The 17017-nt window shown below is 40.0% G+C and overlaps 1 protein-coding gene and 1 pseudogene across 1 annotated transcript; both read right to left on the bottom strand.

Moving 5' to 3' along the window:
- Positions 1 to 331: 331 nt before the first annotated feature.
- Positions 332 to 1495, bottom strand: LOC139385952 (zona pellucida-like domain-containing protein 1). The gene has a single exon (XM_071131269.1). It carries the CDS (start codon positions 1481 to 1483, stop codon positions 332 to 334), a length of 1152 nt encoding a protein of 383 aa, XP_070987370.1. The 5' UTR covers positions 1484 to 1495.
- Positions 1496 to 13044: 11549 nt separating this feature from the next.
- LOC139406113 (zona pellucida-like domain-containing protein 1 pseudogene) lies at positions 13045 to 14612 on the bottom strand (annotated as a pseudogene).
- Between the last annotated feature and the right edge of the window lie 2405 nt (positions 14613 to 17017).

Raw genomic sequence — 17017 nt, forward strand, 5'->3', positions numbered from 1 at the left:
TGTGTTCTTTTTTGTGACAAACAGATACATTTCATTTCAGTATGATCAATTTAGTAGAATGGTTCTCTGTTAAAAAATGAGAATTGTACATGCTCCTCCATTCTCAAGCTCTTATCAAGGGATTAAAGCACCAGGGTTACACTACCTGCATATGACTTGGTACTCATGCTAAGCCTTTAATTGTCTCTTCACGTAAACTTTCTAAAGACGCATTTTTCATTCTTTAGTAACAACAAGATTTTGCTATTGCCAAATGTAAACAAATGTGAAAAAGTTATGATAAGCTGAGATCAGGCCTCTTGCACAGTAGTGAGACCAGCAGGTGGACACACTATTTAAAGGCACAGTGGTTCAGTCTCCTGTAGAAAATGGCTGCCATAATAATAATAATGATGCAGGCGAAGGCCAGGATACACACTGCCACCCCAAGACCTGTAGAAGTGTCTGAGTTCTTGATGCCAGTCTGCTGTTCTTTTAATGCCACAATGCTCTCTGCTCTGATGGTGATAGGAGGGGAACTGATGGTTTTGGACTCTGTTGCTGAATCTTCGGTAGCAGGAACAACACCCCTTCTCCTCCTGCTGTTACATTGCATGAACGTACTGCAGGTGCTCTTCTCACAAAGACGGGTGATACAGTGGAGGAAGTAGGTGGACTTCATCTCATTCTGCTGCTTCATGAAGCGGAAGGCCGGGAAGGAGAAGCGGGAGCGTTGACTCTTTCCATTCTCATGGATGACGGTTAGTAGGTCAGTGTTGCAAGGGACAAACAGGTTGAAGAAAGTGGAGTTAGTGGGTAGAGGAGAAATGGAGGCGTAGCACCGGTCCAGGAGCACATTGTACTGGGAGGTCAGGTTGGTGGCCTTGACTTGGGCAAAGACTTCCGTCCTCAGGTCAAGACCCTGTTCTGGAATGACCAAGGGTAAAGTGAAATTGACATCACTGAAGAGATTCATGCTCAAAGTGCTGATGAAACTACCATTGTTGTCCTTCACTGCAATGGAGGATGCCGACGTATCAATCTGGGTGTTGTTGATCAGGTACTCTAGGGGATAGGCACAGGAGTAATAATACTTCAACTCAGTGTTGTAAGTGACTGTCCCTGTGGTGGGATCATATGATCGGACCACACCGCTGATGTTGACTGTCTGGATGTTGGAGAAGTCAGAAAATATCCCTGTGCCTGGAGCGCTGGTTGTCCTGAAGAGGCTGCCACAAGAATTGGTCGTGTTGATGGGGAATTCAAACCTCACGATCGGGGGAGTCACACTTTCATCCAGAGTTCCCTTGCAGGCTGGGTCATTCATGATGTTGTTGAGGATAAGCAGGGACTCGTTGTAACCAGTGTAAATGGCAGGGCAGATGAGGATAGCCAGACCAATAGATTTGGTGCCGCAAGTTACTGAGATATCAGTGTATGCTGGGCGTCTTAAATTCAACCCACAGTCACTTAATTGTAGTTGACTGCTCTTTGCGACCATCATTGCCAAAAGAAAAAAGCTGAGACGATTTTTGCATTCCTTGCAGTGTTCATATCTTGACTGGGACATTAAAATGTGTCCTTTGTTGGCTTGTTTCCAGCTTTTTGATTCTATTGAGATGTATGGAGTTGCCTTTATAGCCAGGTCTCCTTCTTGGGATTGGACAGAAACAAGGTCAATGTCGCTCTGCCTATTCAAACATTTCCATTGTGTTGAGGGTGCCACGCACCATACCTAAAGGCAATTCATGAAACCCAACACACCTTTTAGTTCAGAAATGAAGCAGAGACAATGGCATGTTTCTTTTGTGAATGTTCTTAAAAAATAGATTCCCTTGGCCTGCTAATATGATGTTTCAAGGAGTAAGTGTTAAATCCTTTGAAAACGCAACCTTTGACGGCCTCATTTTGACTCCCAACAATACCCCGTTGGCCTTTCACATGACCCAAATGTGGTCATAAGAGAGCACACGATGGCCCAGAATATCATTCAACTATAATTATGATTTGACAAAGGAAAGGTCAACTGCTTTGTTTGTAAGATAATTTACAGTTATTATTGTCTTGACTCTGAGCCCAATACTTAACTCGCATGTGAAAGCTAAGCAAAGGTCAATGGAAGCAATGGGGGCAACCTTTTGGGCCCCCCAAAAAAATAATCCCAGTGGAACGTATGTTCTCTAGGTCTACTTTCCATTGCTGTTCTAATTACCTTCTGCTTTACAAAATGCCCAACCCATCCTCTGGTTATAGAACCATGTTTTGTTATGCTGTGTTACAGCTTTCTTTTCTTTCTCATTATATTTTTTAACAATATCACTTTGTGTGATTTTAAAATGTGCATTATAAATAATAAAAACTGAGGGGTGCAAAGCCTTTGATAGAAAATCAAATGTTGTACAGTAGATACAGCAGATCCCCCTAATTGTATGGGACACTTTTAAATGTGCCGTTAGGGGCCATGCAAAGAATCCATATTAAGAAAGGAAATAGAGGGACTAACAGTACAGATAGATAGCAATAAAAACAGTACCATAGGGCCACAGAATATGTCAGAGGAAAAACAAAAACAAATGGAGGAACTTCTTCAAGAAAGATCAAGTGTAATATATTATTTAAAAAATAATCAAACTGGATGGAATATTGGGAAAAATGCACTTTTCAATCTTAGAAAGTGTTAATTAAACAAATCAAAATATATTTTTGATTTTAGATTCTTTAAAGTAGCCACCCTTTCTTTGCCTTGATGACAGCTTTGCACACTCTTGGCATTCTCTCAACCAGCTTCACCTGGAATTCCAGTCTTTAAGGAGTTCCCACATATGAATTGGGTTGAAGTTGGGTGACTATGGAGGCCAGGTCATCTGATGCATCACTCCATCACTCTCCTTCTTGGTCAAATAGCCCTTACATGGCCTGGAGGTGTGTTGGGTCATTGTCATGTTGAAAAACAAATGATAGTTCCACTAAGTGCAAACCAGACGGGATGGCGTATTGCTGCAGATTTCTGTGGAAGCTATGCTCGTTAAGAGTGCCTTGAATTCTAAATAAATCACTGACAGTGTCACCAGCAAAGCACCCCCACACCATCACACCTCCTCCTCCATGTATCATGGTGGGAACCACACATGCAGAGCTCATCCGTTCATCTACTCTACGTCTCACAAAGACAATGTGGTTGGAACCAAAAATCTCAAATTTGAACTCAAACTAAAGGACAGATTCAAATCAAATCCAATTTTATTTGTCACATACACATGGTTAGCAGATGTTAATGCGAGTGTAGCGAAATGCTTGTGCTTCTAGTTCCGACAACGCAGTAATAACCAACGAGTAATCTAATCTAACTATTTCACAACAACTACCTTATACACACAAGTGTAAAGGGATGAAAAATATGTACATGAATATATATGAATGAGTGATGGTACAGAACGGCATAGGCAAGATGTAGTAGATGGTATCGAGTACAGTATATACAGTGCCTTGCGAAAGTATTCGGCCCCCTTGAACTTTGCGACCTTATGCCACATTTCAGGCTTCAAACATAAAGATATACAACTCTATTTTTTTGTGAAGAATCAACAACAAGTGGGACACAGTCATGAAGTGGAACGACATTGATTGGATATTTCAAACTTTTTTAACAAATCAAAAACTGAAAAATTGGGCGTGCAAAATTATTCAGCCCCTTTACTTTCAGTGCAGCAAACTCTCTCCAGAAGTTCAGTGAGGATCTCTGAATGATCCAATGTTGACCTAAATGACTAATGATGATAAATACAATCCACCTGTGTGTAATCAAGTCTCCGTATAAATGCACCTGCACTGTGATAGTCTCAGAGGTCCGTTAAAAGCGCAGAGAGCATCATGAAGAACAAGGAACACACCAGGCAGGTCCGAGATACTGTTGTGAAGAAGTTTAAAGCCGGATTTGGATACAAAAAGATTTCCCAAGCTTTAAACATCCCAAGGAGCACTGTGCAAGCGATAATATTGAAATGGAAGGAGTATCAGACCACTGCAAATCTACCAAGACCTGGCCGTCCCTCTAAACTTTCAGCTCATACAAGGAGAAGACTGATCAGAGATGCAGCCAAGAGGCCCATGATCACTCTGGATGAACTGCAGAGATCTACAGCTGAGGTGGGAGACTCTGTCCATAGGACAACAATCAGTCGTATATTGCACAAATCTGGCCTTTATGGAAGAGTGGCAAGAAGAAAGCCATTTCTTAAAGATATCCATAAAAAGTGTCGTTTAAAGTTTGCCACAAGCCACCTGGGAGACACACCAAACATGTGGAAGAAGGTGCTCTGGTCAGATGAAACCAAAATTGAACTTTTTGGCAACAATGCAAAACGTTATGTTTGGCGTAAAAGCAACACAGCTGAACTCACCATCCCCACTGTCAAACATGGTGGTGGCAGCATCATGGTTTGGGCCTGCTTTTCTTCAGCAGGGACAGGGAAGATGGTTAAAATTGATGGGAAGATGGATGGAGCCAAATACAGGATCATTCTGGAAGAAAACCTGATGGAGTCTGCAAAAGACCTGAGACTGGGACGGAGATTTGTCTTCCAACAAGACAATGATGCAAAACATAAAGCAAAATCTACAATGGAATGGTTCAATAATAAACATATCCAGGTGTTAGAATGGCCAAGTCAAAGTCCAGACCTGAATCCAATCGAGAATCTGTGGAAAGAACTGAAAACTGCTGTTCACAAATGCTCTCCATCCAACCTCACTGAGCTCGAGCTGTTGGGGGATGAGGTAGTCTGGTGTGCTATTTACAGATTGTCTGTGTACAGGTACAGTGATCGGTAAGCTGCTCTGACAGTTGATGAAGATGAAGGGGAGCGGGTTAAAGAAGGATTTTTAAGCCTTGAAACAATTGAGACATGGATTGTGTATGTGTGCCATTCAGAGGATGAATGTGCAAGACAAAATATTTAAGTGCCCTTGAATGAGGTGGTTTGTGTCAAGAACTGCAACGCTGCTGGGTTTTTCACACTCAACAATTTCCTGTGTGTATCAAGAATGGACCACCACCCAAAAGACATCCAGCCAACTTGACACAACCAAGGGAAGCATTGGAGTCGACATGGGCCAGCATCCCTGTGGAATGCTTTCAACACCTTGTTGTCCAAGCCCTGATGAATTGAGGCTGGTCTGAGGGCAAAACAGGGGTTGCAACTCAATAGTAGGAGGGTGTTTTTAATGTTTTGTACATTTTGAATGTATATACAGTGCCTTCGGAAATAATTAATTCAAGTATTGGGGCGGCAGGTAGCCTAGTGGTTAGAGTGTTGGGCCAATAACCAAGAGGTTGCTGGATTGAATCCCCGAGCTGAAAAGGTAAAAAACTGTAGTTCTGCCCATGAACAAGGCAGTTGTCCCACTGTTCCCAGATAGGCTGTCATTGTAAATAAGAATGTATTCTTAACTGACTCGCCTTGTGAAATCAAATTAATCAGACCCTTTGACTTTTTCCATATTTTGTTACATTACAGCCTTGTTCTAAAATTGATTAAATCATTTTTTTCCCCCATAAATATACACACACAAGACCCCATAATGACAAAGCAAAAACGTTTATTTTTTATTTTTTAGAAATTGTTGCTAATTTATAAAAAATTAACTGAAATATCACATTTACGTAAGCATTCAGACCCCTTACTCAGAACTTTGTTGAAGCACATTTGGCAGCAATTTCAGCATCAATTCTTCTTGAGTATGACGCTACAAGCTTGGCACACCAGTATTTGAGGAGTTTCTCCCATTCTTCTCTGCAGATCCTTTCAAGTGCTGTGGAGGTTGGATGGAGAGCGTCGGTGCACAGCTATTTTCAGAGATATTCCAGGTTCTGGCTGGGCCACTCAAAGACATTCAGAGACTTGTCCTGAAGCCACTCCTGCATTGTCTTGGCTGTGTACTTAGGGTCATTGTTCTGTTAGAAGATTAACTTTCGCCCCAGTCTGAGATCCTGAGCACTTTGGAGCAGGTTTTCATCAAGGATCTCTCTGTACTTTGCGCCGTTCATCTTTGCCTCGATCCTGACGAGTCTCTCGCTCCCTGCCGCTGAACAAAATTCCCACAGCATGATGCTGCCTCCGCCATGCTTCACCGTAGGGATGGTGTCTGGTTTCCTCCAGATGTGATCTTGTTTTCATCAGAGCAGAGAATCTTGCTTCTCATGTTCTGAGAGTCTTTAAGTGCCTTTTGGCAAACTCCAAGCGGGCTGTTATACGCCTTTTACTGAGGAGTGGCTTCTGTCTGGCCACTCTACCATAAAGGCCTGATTGGGGCTGCAGAGATGGTTGTCCTTCTGGAAGGTTCTTCCATCTCCACAGAGGAACTCTAGAGATCTGTCAGAGTGACCATCAGGTTCTTGATCACCTCTCTGACAAAGGTCCTTCTCCCCCGATTGCTCAGTTTGGCTGTTCGGCCAGCTCTAGGAAGAGTCTTGGTGGTTACAAACTTTTTCCATATAAGAATGATGGACACCACTGTGTTCTTGGGGACCTTCAATGCTAAATAATTTTTTTGGTACCCTTCCCCAGATCTGTGCCTCGACACAATCCTGTCTTGGTGCTCTACGGACAATTCCTTTGTCCTCATGACTTGGTTTTTGCTCTGGCATGCACTGTCAACTGTGGGACCTTATATAGACAGGTGTGTGCCTTTCCAAATCATGTCCAATCAATTGAATTTACCACAAGTTTTCCAATCAAGTTGTAGAAACATTTCTAGGATGATCAATGGAAACAGGATGCACCTGAGCTCAATTTATAGTCTCATTGCAAAGGGTCTGAATATTTATGTAAATAAGGTATTTCTGTTTTTTATTTATAATAAGTTTGCAAACATTTCTCCAAAAAATGTTTAGCTTCATCATTATGGAGTATTGTGTGTAGATTGCTGAGGATTAAAAAATATATATTTTAGAATAAGGCTGTAATATAACAAAATGTGGAAAAAGTCTAGGGGTCTGAATACTTTCCCAAGGCACCGTATATTATCATTGACCTTTTTGTTTGATAGTTGTTACTTTGTATTCTAAATTCTGATGTAATTGGTACTGTATAGTTGTTTGTGTGCTGGTTATTGGTTAGGGGTCCTTTGTAAAATAGATTTCCATCTCCATGGGACTACTGCACATGGATGAATAAAGATAAACATGCTGTCTGTGATGTAGTTACGTAAGACCTAAGACCTGATAAATAATCATTGTAAAGTCCTCATGGTTACAGTTAGTAATTGTTAGGGTATCATCTAGGACTGAAACTATTAAAAGTGCTCCTTGATTACCTTGATATGGAAAATGTATAGATTAGTCAGCTTTCCGTAGGCCATTGTTTTTCTCCATTTCTGAAGACTCAGGGTGTGTTGGTTTCATCAAATTCCCTAGTGGCACCCTCTACACAATGGAATTGTTTCAATACACAGAGCAGCTTTGACCTTGTTTATGTCTAATCCCAAGAAGCCCTGTCTGTAAAAGTATGTCTCTACATCCCAATAGAATTGAAAAGCAGGACACATTTTAGTGTCCCAGTCAAGATATGAACACAGCAAGGAATGCGAAAATGCATCTCCTTAGCGTTTTTCTTTAGGCTATGATGGTCGCAAAGAGCAGTCAACTAGAACAAGTGTTGTTCTTTTGATGCAGAGAGCATTGTGGCATTAAAAGAACAGCAGACTGCCAGCAACAACAGACACTTCTACAAGTCTTCATGTCGCAGTGTGTATTCTGGCCTTCGTCTGCATCATCGTCATTATTACGGCAGCCGTCTCCTACAGGAGACTCGACCGTTAAAGCACCACTCACAAAAGGCCGGGCGACACCATTCCTTTAAATAGAGACTCAACCATTAAAGCACCACTCACAAAAGGCCGGGCGACACCATTCCTTTAAATAGAGACTCAACCATTAAAGCACCACTCACAGAAGGCCGGGCGACACCATTCCTTTAAATAGAGACTCAACCATTAAAGCACCACTCACAGAAGGCCGGGCGACACCATTCCTTTAAATAGAGAGTCAACCATTAAAGCACCACTCACAAAAGGCCGGGCGACACCATTCCTTTAAATAGAGACTCAACCATTAAAGCACCACTCACAGAAGGCCGGGTGACACCGTTCCTTTAAATCGAGAGTTAGCTCGTTTCAATACTCTGGTGGACTGGTCTTCTTTTTTGTTTTTCTTCTTTCGTTTTGTTTACCGTTGGCCAGAGAGAGATTCATGTTAAGTAGTTTTAGGAATAGAAAACAAAAGGAAAGTAACAGGAACATTGTTATATGTAGGATTGTAATGTAGGATAACAACAATGCTTCAACAGATCTTGAGAATATGTAGAACATAAAAACATACAAACTAAACTGATAACCCTGAATTATGTCACAACATTTGAACAATTGAAATTGAACTCACTGTACCTTTCAATTTATTATTTTTGTAATTTATTGTTCTTTGTCTTACTAATTTATGTAAAAAAAAAAAACACCAGCAGATCTATATTGAAATGACCTGTATTGTGAATTTGTTTTCATTAGCACATTCATAAACGTAGGACAAACGCCCTTTAAATGTCCAATGAAGCTGTTTTTATCTGAAAATCATAATTTCTGGGTCACAATTATGTACCTTAATGTGATTGTTTTCAATTAAAATTGTATCCTAATTTTTATGGATATATACAAAGAAATGTCAATATAAAAACAGGTCAAACTAAATTAAATGCAGCTACTGTGCTGTTTGTTATTCTAGCTGCATGGTTTGACGTGACTGTGTTAGCCGTGGTTGGCTAGCTAGCAAGGGACAAGAGCGTTGCCAGCCAGCATGGCAATGGAACGTTTAGAACGAACGACTGGGTCACGTCCACAGATATAGAGCAAAAAGACTTCACGACTGGGTCTCATCTCTGGCAACCTCACCGATTGAATGAACGGACATCTTTCCTCAACCAATCAAAATCATGAATCAGCATCATATTTATGGATATATACAAAGAAATGTCAATAGAAAAACAGGTCAAATGGCATGAAATGTAGCTAGTTTGCTGTCTTACCATCCTCAGTTTTAAGTGACTGCGTTTGCTGGGTAACGTTAGTTGACTAGCTCCTAAGAACAGTGTCCTGACGAGAGCACGTTTTCTATTCCAGGCAAAATTGCCACCATTAGCTCATTGTTATGGATGTATCCCAAACAGCTTAAACAAACGCAAATGCAGCTGCTTTGCTGTTATTCTAGCTGCACTGTCTGACCTGATTATGTAAGACAGCAAGGCAACTGAACATTTAGAATGAACAACTGGTCCATAGACATAGAACAAAAACACGTAACGACTGGGTCGCGTCTCTGGCAACCTAACCGATAGAGTGAACGGCCGGCAGGCTTGGCTAGCAACCATAGATGTGTCAGGACTAGACCTATATTTTAGTTAAGGGATGAAATAGTAGCCTATGAATACATTTATTATTTCATTAGCAACGTCCTCATACCTATGACCGCAGCACAGCCGTGGTAAAAAAGTAGTTTAGCATGCCCTCTCTTGTACAACTACTTTATTAACTAATTTCCGTCTCGTGATGTCACCAGGCAGGCCAAAAGTCCATCCTACCAAAACAGGCAGATCTTTTCAAACGGCTCTTACACCAAAAAGGCGTTATCATAATTTTCACAATTTCATAGTATTATTCCCACCTCGTGTGGAAATAAATATAAACACAGGAATATCTAGTTTTTGACTGCACTGGGCCTTTAAATTCAGTAAAACATTTAAAAGTCAGAAAGATAACTATACTTAGACTTGGGGAAATGTTTGCCTGACATGTAATACTTCACTTATCCAACACATTTAGTTCAATGTGAGTTTAATTAAAATAGTGTTGTGTGAACTAATACTGACCCTTAGCTTTGCAAAAACTTTAAATATTGTGTTGCCAAGAGCTGATAGACATATTTCCAATTAATGGATTAATCAATTAATGGATAAGGACGTCTGCTAAATTTATATGTCTTATGCATTTGATTAGCTTTGGCAGTTAGTTGATTGATCTCTTGGGATTGTTGTACCAGTTTATGTAGTCTGTAATTAATCACATTGAAGTTGCTCATACACACTATTAGGTCCAAATCTTGGATCCTGAATTACAAAAGCCATAAAAATATATATTTTTTTGTATACTCTAAATGTGTAATGTTTTTGTGGATTAGTTATTCATTTCACACATCATAATCATATTTATATGGTTACATATTCCCACCCCAATATGCCCACACACGCACCTGAAACAACTTGTAACAAATGTAATGTATTTGTATTTATTAAGCATCACCATTAGCTGCTGCCTCGGCAGCTAAATCTCGCCGCCATTCGATTCTGGAGCAGTGGAAACACGTTTTTGGAGTGATCAATCTGTCAGTCTGACGTAAAATCTGGGTTTGGTGGATGCCAGGAGAACGCTACCTGCCCCAATGCATAGTACCATCTGTAAAGTTTGGTTCGATATAATGGTCTGGGGCTCTTTTTCATGTTTCGGGATAGGCCCCTTAGTTCCTGTGAAGGTAAATCTTGACGCTAGAGCATACAATGACATTCTAGATGATTCAGTGCTTCCAACTTTGTGGCAACAGTTTGGGGAAGGCCCTTTCCTGTTTCAGCATGACAATTCCCCCATGCAAAAAGTGAGATCCATACAGAAATGGTTTGTTGAGATCGGTGTGGAAGAACGTGACTGGCCTCCATAGAGCCCTGACCTCAACCCCAACCCCACCTTTGGGATGAATTGGAATGCCGACTGCGAGCCAGGCATAATCGACCAGCATCAGTGCCAGACCTCACTAATGCTCTTGTGGCTGAATGGAAGTCCCTGCAGCAATGTTCCAACATCTAGTGGAAAGTGTTCCCAGAAGAGTGGAGGCTGTTGTAGCAGCGAAGGGGCCAACCAACTCCATGTTAATGCCCATGATTTTGGAATAAGATGTTCGACAAGCAGGTGTCCACATACTTTTGGGTGTGTCTGTGCCTGTGTGTGTGTGTGTCTCTTCACAGTCCCTGCTGTTCCATATGGTGTATTTTATTTTGTACTTTTTTTTATTCTACTGCTTGCATCAGTTACCTGATATGGAATAGAGTTCCATGTAGTCATGGCTCTATGTAGTACTGTGAGCCTCCCATAGTCTGTTCTGTACTTGGGGAATGTGAAGAGAAATCTGGTGACATGTCTTGTGGGGAATGCATGGGTGTCTGAGCTGTGTGCTAGTAGTTTAAACAACAGCTCAGTGCATTCAACATGTCAATACTAAGCATGTCAGTAATAAGTTACATTTAATAACAACATTTCATCAAATTATTAAACAAATTAGCAATGTAGCAATTTAGCGGCAGCTCAATTGGGCATTTGAGCAAATTTTTACAACCAATTTTAAATGAAATGAAACACATGGATTTTGTTTGGCATATTTTATCATCTCAACCAATGCAAATTAGCAAAATGTCCATGTGGTTTTCATTATGAGAATCCAGTATTTTTTTTAAACAGACATTCTAAGATGGTTGAAAACCAGGAAGTGAACATTAGCAAAACCAAACCTCATTAATCACGCATTATCAGTACAAATGTAAAATGTTGTTGACCTTCAAAACATAATTTTGGAATTATTACATTTATGAAATGTTGTTGCTTTATAATCTTAGGCATTCTTTAATAATATTCTTTAGCAGGTGGATGAGTTGCCTATTAAAGGAATTCCATTTAATCGAAGTTAGCTATAATGAACGATTAATAAATATTGTTCTGGGATTTTTTTTGTCTGTGCAAATAGAAACATATGTTTATATTCATATCAGTATTTACTCTCTGCCTGTTATCTTCAATCTGTTTTACAATATTACTCAGTACATGTCATTTTACAGTTATTGTGAGCATATTACAGTAAACACATGCATTTAGATATATTAGAATATTCATAATTTGACACACAAATGTATCATATTTTATTTATATTTGATATCAGTCCTCATCTAACTAGGCTTGTCCTCCATTATAAGTAACTGAAGCAGACATAAGGTTCATTAATGTATATATTTTTTTATTATTTAAAAAGTCTATGCAAATTCTAATACAAAATGAGTTTACCCTAATTGGGCAACTCAACTGGCTAGTTGAGATGTTTGTGATGCATTATCTAGCAAATTATAGCACCCATCGGGTCTAGTCTACTCTTGTGATCTTTGCCAGTGTTGCTAATACTCACATTGTGCCTACTTCTGTGGTAATTTAAGGATAATGCAGTCACTTATAATATTTTCTGCAGTACAGTACATGTGGGTAAATGAATACACAAATGAATACATGTAGTTTGTTGCCCTGAATGTATTATGTTGGTGTTAGAAGTGGGCTATAGGGCCTTACATTTGGAATGTATTGTCTACTCTAAACAATACAGATGTCTGATGGATATTTCATTTAAACTATGTATATCATTTGAATTAATACATAAAATACCCATTGTGAGCAAAATGACCTCTGTTATGTTATGTTATGAGTGTGGACATATTGTGGATTGACATGAAAAAGTATGTCTTAATGTTAAATTCATAGGAATGTGGTTGTGAATACAAATTCTGGACTCAGGCCATTTTGATATAGATCGGCAGGTGGCACTATTTTTATTAGGATAAAGAAGTTAGATCAATTGAATAAATAACAAAAACAATACTTTGAAGGGTACTGTTAGTTCACTTTAGAAATGCTCCACACAAAGTCTGTTCTCTGAATACATTTTAACATTTTGTGACAAACAGACAATTTCAGGATTATACTTTTCTGAGATGGCATTGTTCTAAAATCATTAAAACACCTTGTTCTCCAGATCTTATCAAGGGATTTATGCATTCTGTTATCCTATCTACATACTATTATTTTGTTTATTTAACCTTTTTTTAATTATAAAGCGCATGTATGCATTTGCAAAACTTAAGCACTAATAAACAAGCTATGCATGGGATAAACTGTCAAAGTCACTTCACATCAACTTTTCAAATATTCAAATATTTTAAGTACACTGTAAAAAATAAAATCCTGATGTTTTTGCTAGTTACCTGTAAATTACTGTAAAATAAGGTACAGTATGGTACAGTAAATTCCAAAGAAACTTTGGTTTAAAAGTACATTACTGTAAACTGACTGCCAGTAAGTTACTATAAAAACAACAGGATTTATTTACAGTGTATGTACACAAAATAATTGCTGATGTCTGGCAGATTATTCTAAAGTACATCTACAAAACAAAGTTTCTGCTCTTGGCCAAAAGTAAACCAATCTGAATAAGTCAGTCCTCTACCGGAGTTGTGAGACAAGCAGACAGAAGCACTACTGTGAGCTGGTGCAAGCAGAGCAGTCTCCCCTTTAATGGTTGAGCCTCTTGTAGAAGACCGCTGCTATCACAATGGCGATGATGCAGGCGAAGGCCAGGAAGCCCACTGTCACCGCAAGACCTGAAGTGGAGTTAGAGTTGTTGCTGCCCATGAGTTGTTCTTTTGAAGCTACAATGCTCTCTGCTTTAGTGGTAATGGGAGGGGAGGTGAGGGTTTTGTACTCTGTCACTCCAACTTCGGTAGCAGGAACAGCACTCCTTCTCCTCCTTTTGTTACATTGCATGAAGGTACTGCAGGTGCTCTTCTCACAGAGACGGGTGATGCAGTGGAGGAAGTAGGTGGAAACGGTCTCATTCTGCTGCTCGATGAAGCGGAAGGCTGGGAAGGAGAAGCGGGCATTATGACTATTCCCGTTCTCATGCATGGTGGTCATCTGCTCCTTGTTGCAAGGGACAAACAGGTTGAAGAAAGTGGAGTTAGTGGGTAGAGGAGAAATGGAGGCGTAGCATCGGTCCAGGAGCACATTGTACTGGGAGGTCAGGTTGGTGGCCTTGACTTGCGCATAGACTTTGGTTCTCAGCTCAAGACCCAGTTTCGGAATGACCATGGGAGTAGTGTAGTTGACATCACTGAAGAGTTCAAGTCTCAAAGTGCTGATGAAACTACCATTGTTGTCCTTCACTGCAATGGAGGATGCTGACACATCAATTAGGGTGTTGTTGATCAGGTACTCTAGGGGATAGGCACAGGAGTAATAATACTTCAACTCAGTGTTGTAAGTGACTGTCCCTGTGGTGGGATCATATGATCGGACCACACCGCTGATGTTGACTGTCTGGATGTTGGAGAAGTCAGAAAATATCCCTGTGCCTGGAGCGCTGGTTGTCCTGAAGAGGCTGCCACAAGAATTGGTCGTGTTGAGGGGTAATTCAAACCTCAAGACCGGTGGAGTCACATTTCTATCCACGGTTCCCTTGCAGGCTGGGTCATTCATGATGTTGTTGAGGATAAGCAGGGACTCGTTGTAACCAGTGTAAATGGCAGGGCAGATGAGGATAGCCAGACCAATAGATTTGGTGCCGCAAGTTACTGAGATATCAGTGTATGCTGGGCGTCTTAAATTCAACCCACAGTCACTTAATTGTAGTTGACTGCTCTTTGCGACAATCATTGCCAAAACAAAAAAGCTGAGAAGCTGCATTTTTGCGTTCCTGCTGTGTCTTGACTGGGACATTAAAATGTGTCCTTTGCTGTTTGTCTCCTGCTTTTTGATTCTATTGAGATGTATGGAGTTGTTTTTATAGCCATGCAGGGTTTCTTGGGATTGGACAGAAACAAGGTCAAAGCCGCTCCGTGTATTGAAATAATTGCATTGTTTTGATGGTTACACCTACCTTGTGGCAATTCATGAAACACAAGACACCTTAAGTCTTCAGAAATGAAACAGACAATGGCCTAGTTCCTTTGTGGCATTGCTTTAACAGATAGGTTCCCTTGACATGCTAATATGATATTTCATGAAGTAAGCAACGAAACTCAAACAATACTTTGATGGCCAAATTTGTTTTTGTCTCAACAATACCCTTCTAACCTTTACATTCTTATGACGCTAATGTGCTCATACAGCACGAGATCACAATGCACTGACCTACAGGATTATTTCATCAATGTTCATGTACAGTGCCTTCAGAACCAGGTCAACTGGTCTAATTACACTACCATTTTGGGGGAGAGAAAATTGTAAAGAATGAAACAAATGACTACTCAATTAATACGGCCTCATGAGAGAACACACTGACTCATGTGTGTGCACATGGGACTGGCTCTCTTTATAAGCCTTGTTTCTTTTGTTTAAAGTGTGGCCTCCCAGGGGAAGGAGCAGGTGAAAGGGAAGCTGACATTTTGAAGCTGCGGCAGAGCCTTTCTGGAAGCCTTGGTTTTGCTATTAGAAGTATTACTTAGATTAAATGATGACTTGCGTTAAGGTTATAATAATTCACCTACAATTTTTGCTTGATGGAATTGATGGAATTGTTGTTTGACTTTTGTAATTGTTTTGTGTTATTGCATCCATACATTTTTTTGTGCTGAACCAACTCTAACTTAATTTACGGAAACGTTAATTGTGAGTAAAATCAAATAAACTGTGAATTGGGACTACAGATGTAAGATAATCATTTGATCACTATTTTATTGCAGAGACAGTAAAATTAGGTAGTCCTATGTTTTCTGAGAGGGTAGTTACAGTGCATTCAGAAAGTATTCATACCCCTTGACTTATTCCGCATTTTTTTTGTGTCACAGCCAAAATCAAATGTAGTAAATAGATTTTATTTCCACCTATCTACACACAATACCCCATAATGACAAAGTGAAAATATGTTTTTTGAAATGTTTGCTAATTTATTGAAAATGAAATACAGAAATATTTCAAAGTATTCACACCCCTGAGTCATACATATTATAATCACATTTGGCAGTGATTACAGCTGTAAGTCTTTCTGGGTAAGTCTCTAAGAGTTTGCACACCTGGATATTACAATATGTGCATATTATTCTTTAAAAATATCTTCAAACTCTATCAAGTTGGTTGTTGATCATTTCTAGACAGCCATTTTCAGGTCTTGCCATTTCAAGACGATTTAAGTCCAAATGTAACGAGGACACTCAGAAACATTCAATGTCATCTTGGTAAGCCTTGTGTTTAAGGTTATTGTTCTGCTGAAAGGTGAATTTTTCTCCCAGTTTCTGTTGGAAAGCAGACTAAACCAGGTTTTCCTCTAGCATTTTGCCAATGTTTAGCTCTATTCTGTTTCTTTTTATCTTAAAAAAACTCCCTAGTCCTTGCTGATGACAAGCATACCCATAACATGATGCAGCCATCACTATTCTTGAAAATATGAAGAGTGGTACTCAGTGATGTCTTGTGTTGTGTTGGATTTGCCCCAAACATTAAGCTTTGTTTTCAGGACATAAAGTTAATTTCTTTGCCACATTTTTTGCAGTTTTACTTTAGTGCCTTATAGAAAACATTCTCTATGTTTTTGAATATTTTTATTCTATACAAGCTTCCTTATTTTCACTCTGTCATTTAGGTTAGTATTGTGGCATAACTACAATGTTGTTCATCCTTCCTCAGTTTTCTCCTATCCCAGCCATTTAACCCTGTAACGGTTTAAAAGTCCCCATTGGCCTCGTGAAATTCCTGAGCGGTTTCCTTCCTCTCCGGCAACTGAATTAAGAAGGACGCCTGTATCTTTGTAGTGACTGGGTGTATTGATACACCATCCAAAGTGTAATTAATAACCACCATACACAAAGTGATATTCAGTGTCTGCTTTTTTATTCAAGAGGTGCCCTTCTTTGCGCACCATTGGAAAACCTCCCTGGTCTTTGTGATTTGATCTGTGTTTGAAATTCACTGCTTGACTGAGGAACCTTACAGATAATTGTATGTGAGGACAATACAGTGCCACTGACACGGCCTGCAACGAAAACATGCGGTCTCTCCTTCACTGCAGCCGAGGTGAATAAGACATTTAAACGTGTTAACCCTCGCAAGGCTGCAGGCCCAGACGGCATCCCCAGCCGCGCCCTCAGAGCATGCGCAGACCAGCTGGCCGGTGTGTTTACGGACATATTCAATCAAT

Source organism: Oncorhynchus clarkii, chromosome 3, assembly GCF_045791955.1.
Source record: "Oncorhynchus clarkii lewisi isolate Uvic-CL-2024 chromosome 3, UVic_Ocla_1.0, whole genome shotgun sequence".
Lineage (NCBI taxonomy): Eukaryota > Metazoa > Chordata > Actinopteri > Salmoniformes > Salmonidae > Oncorhynchus > Oncorhynchus clarkii.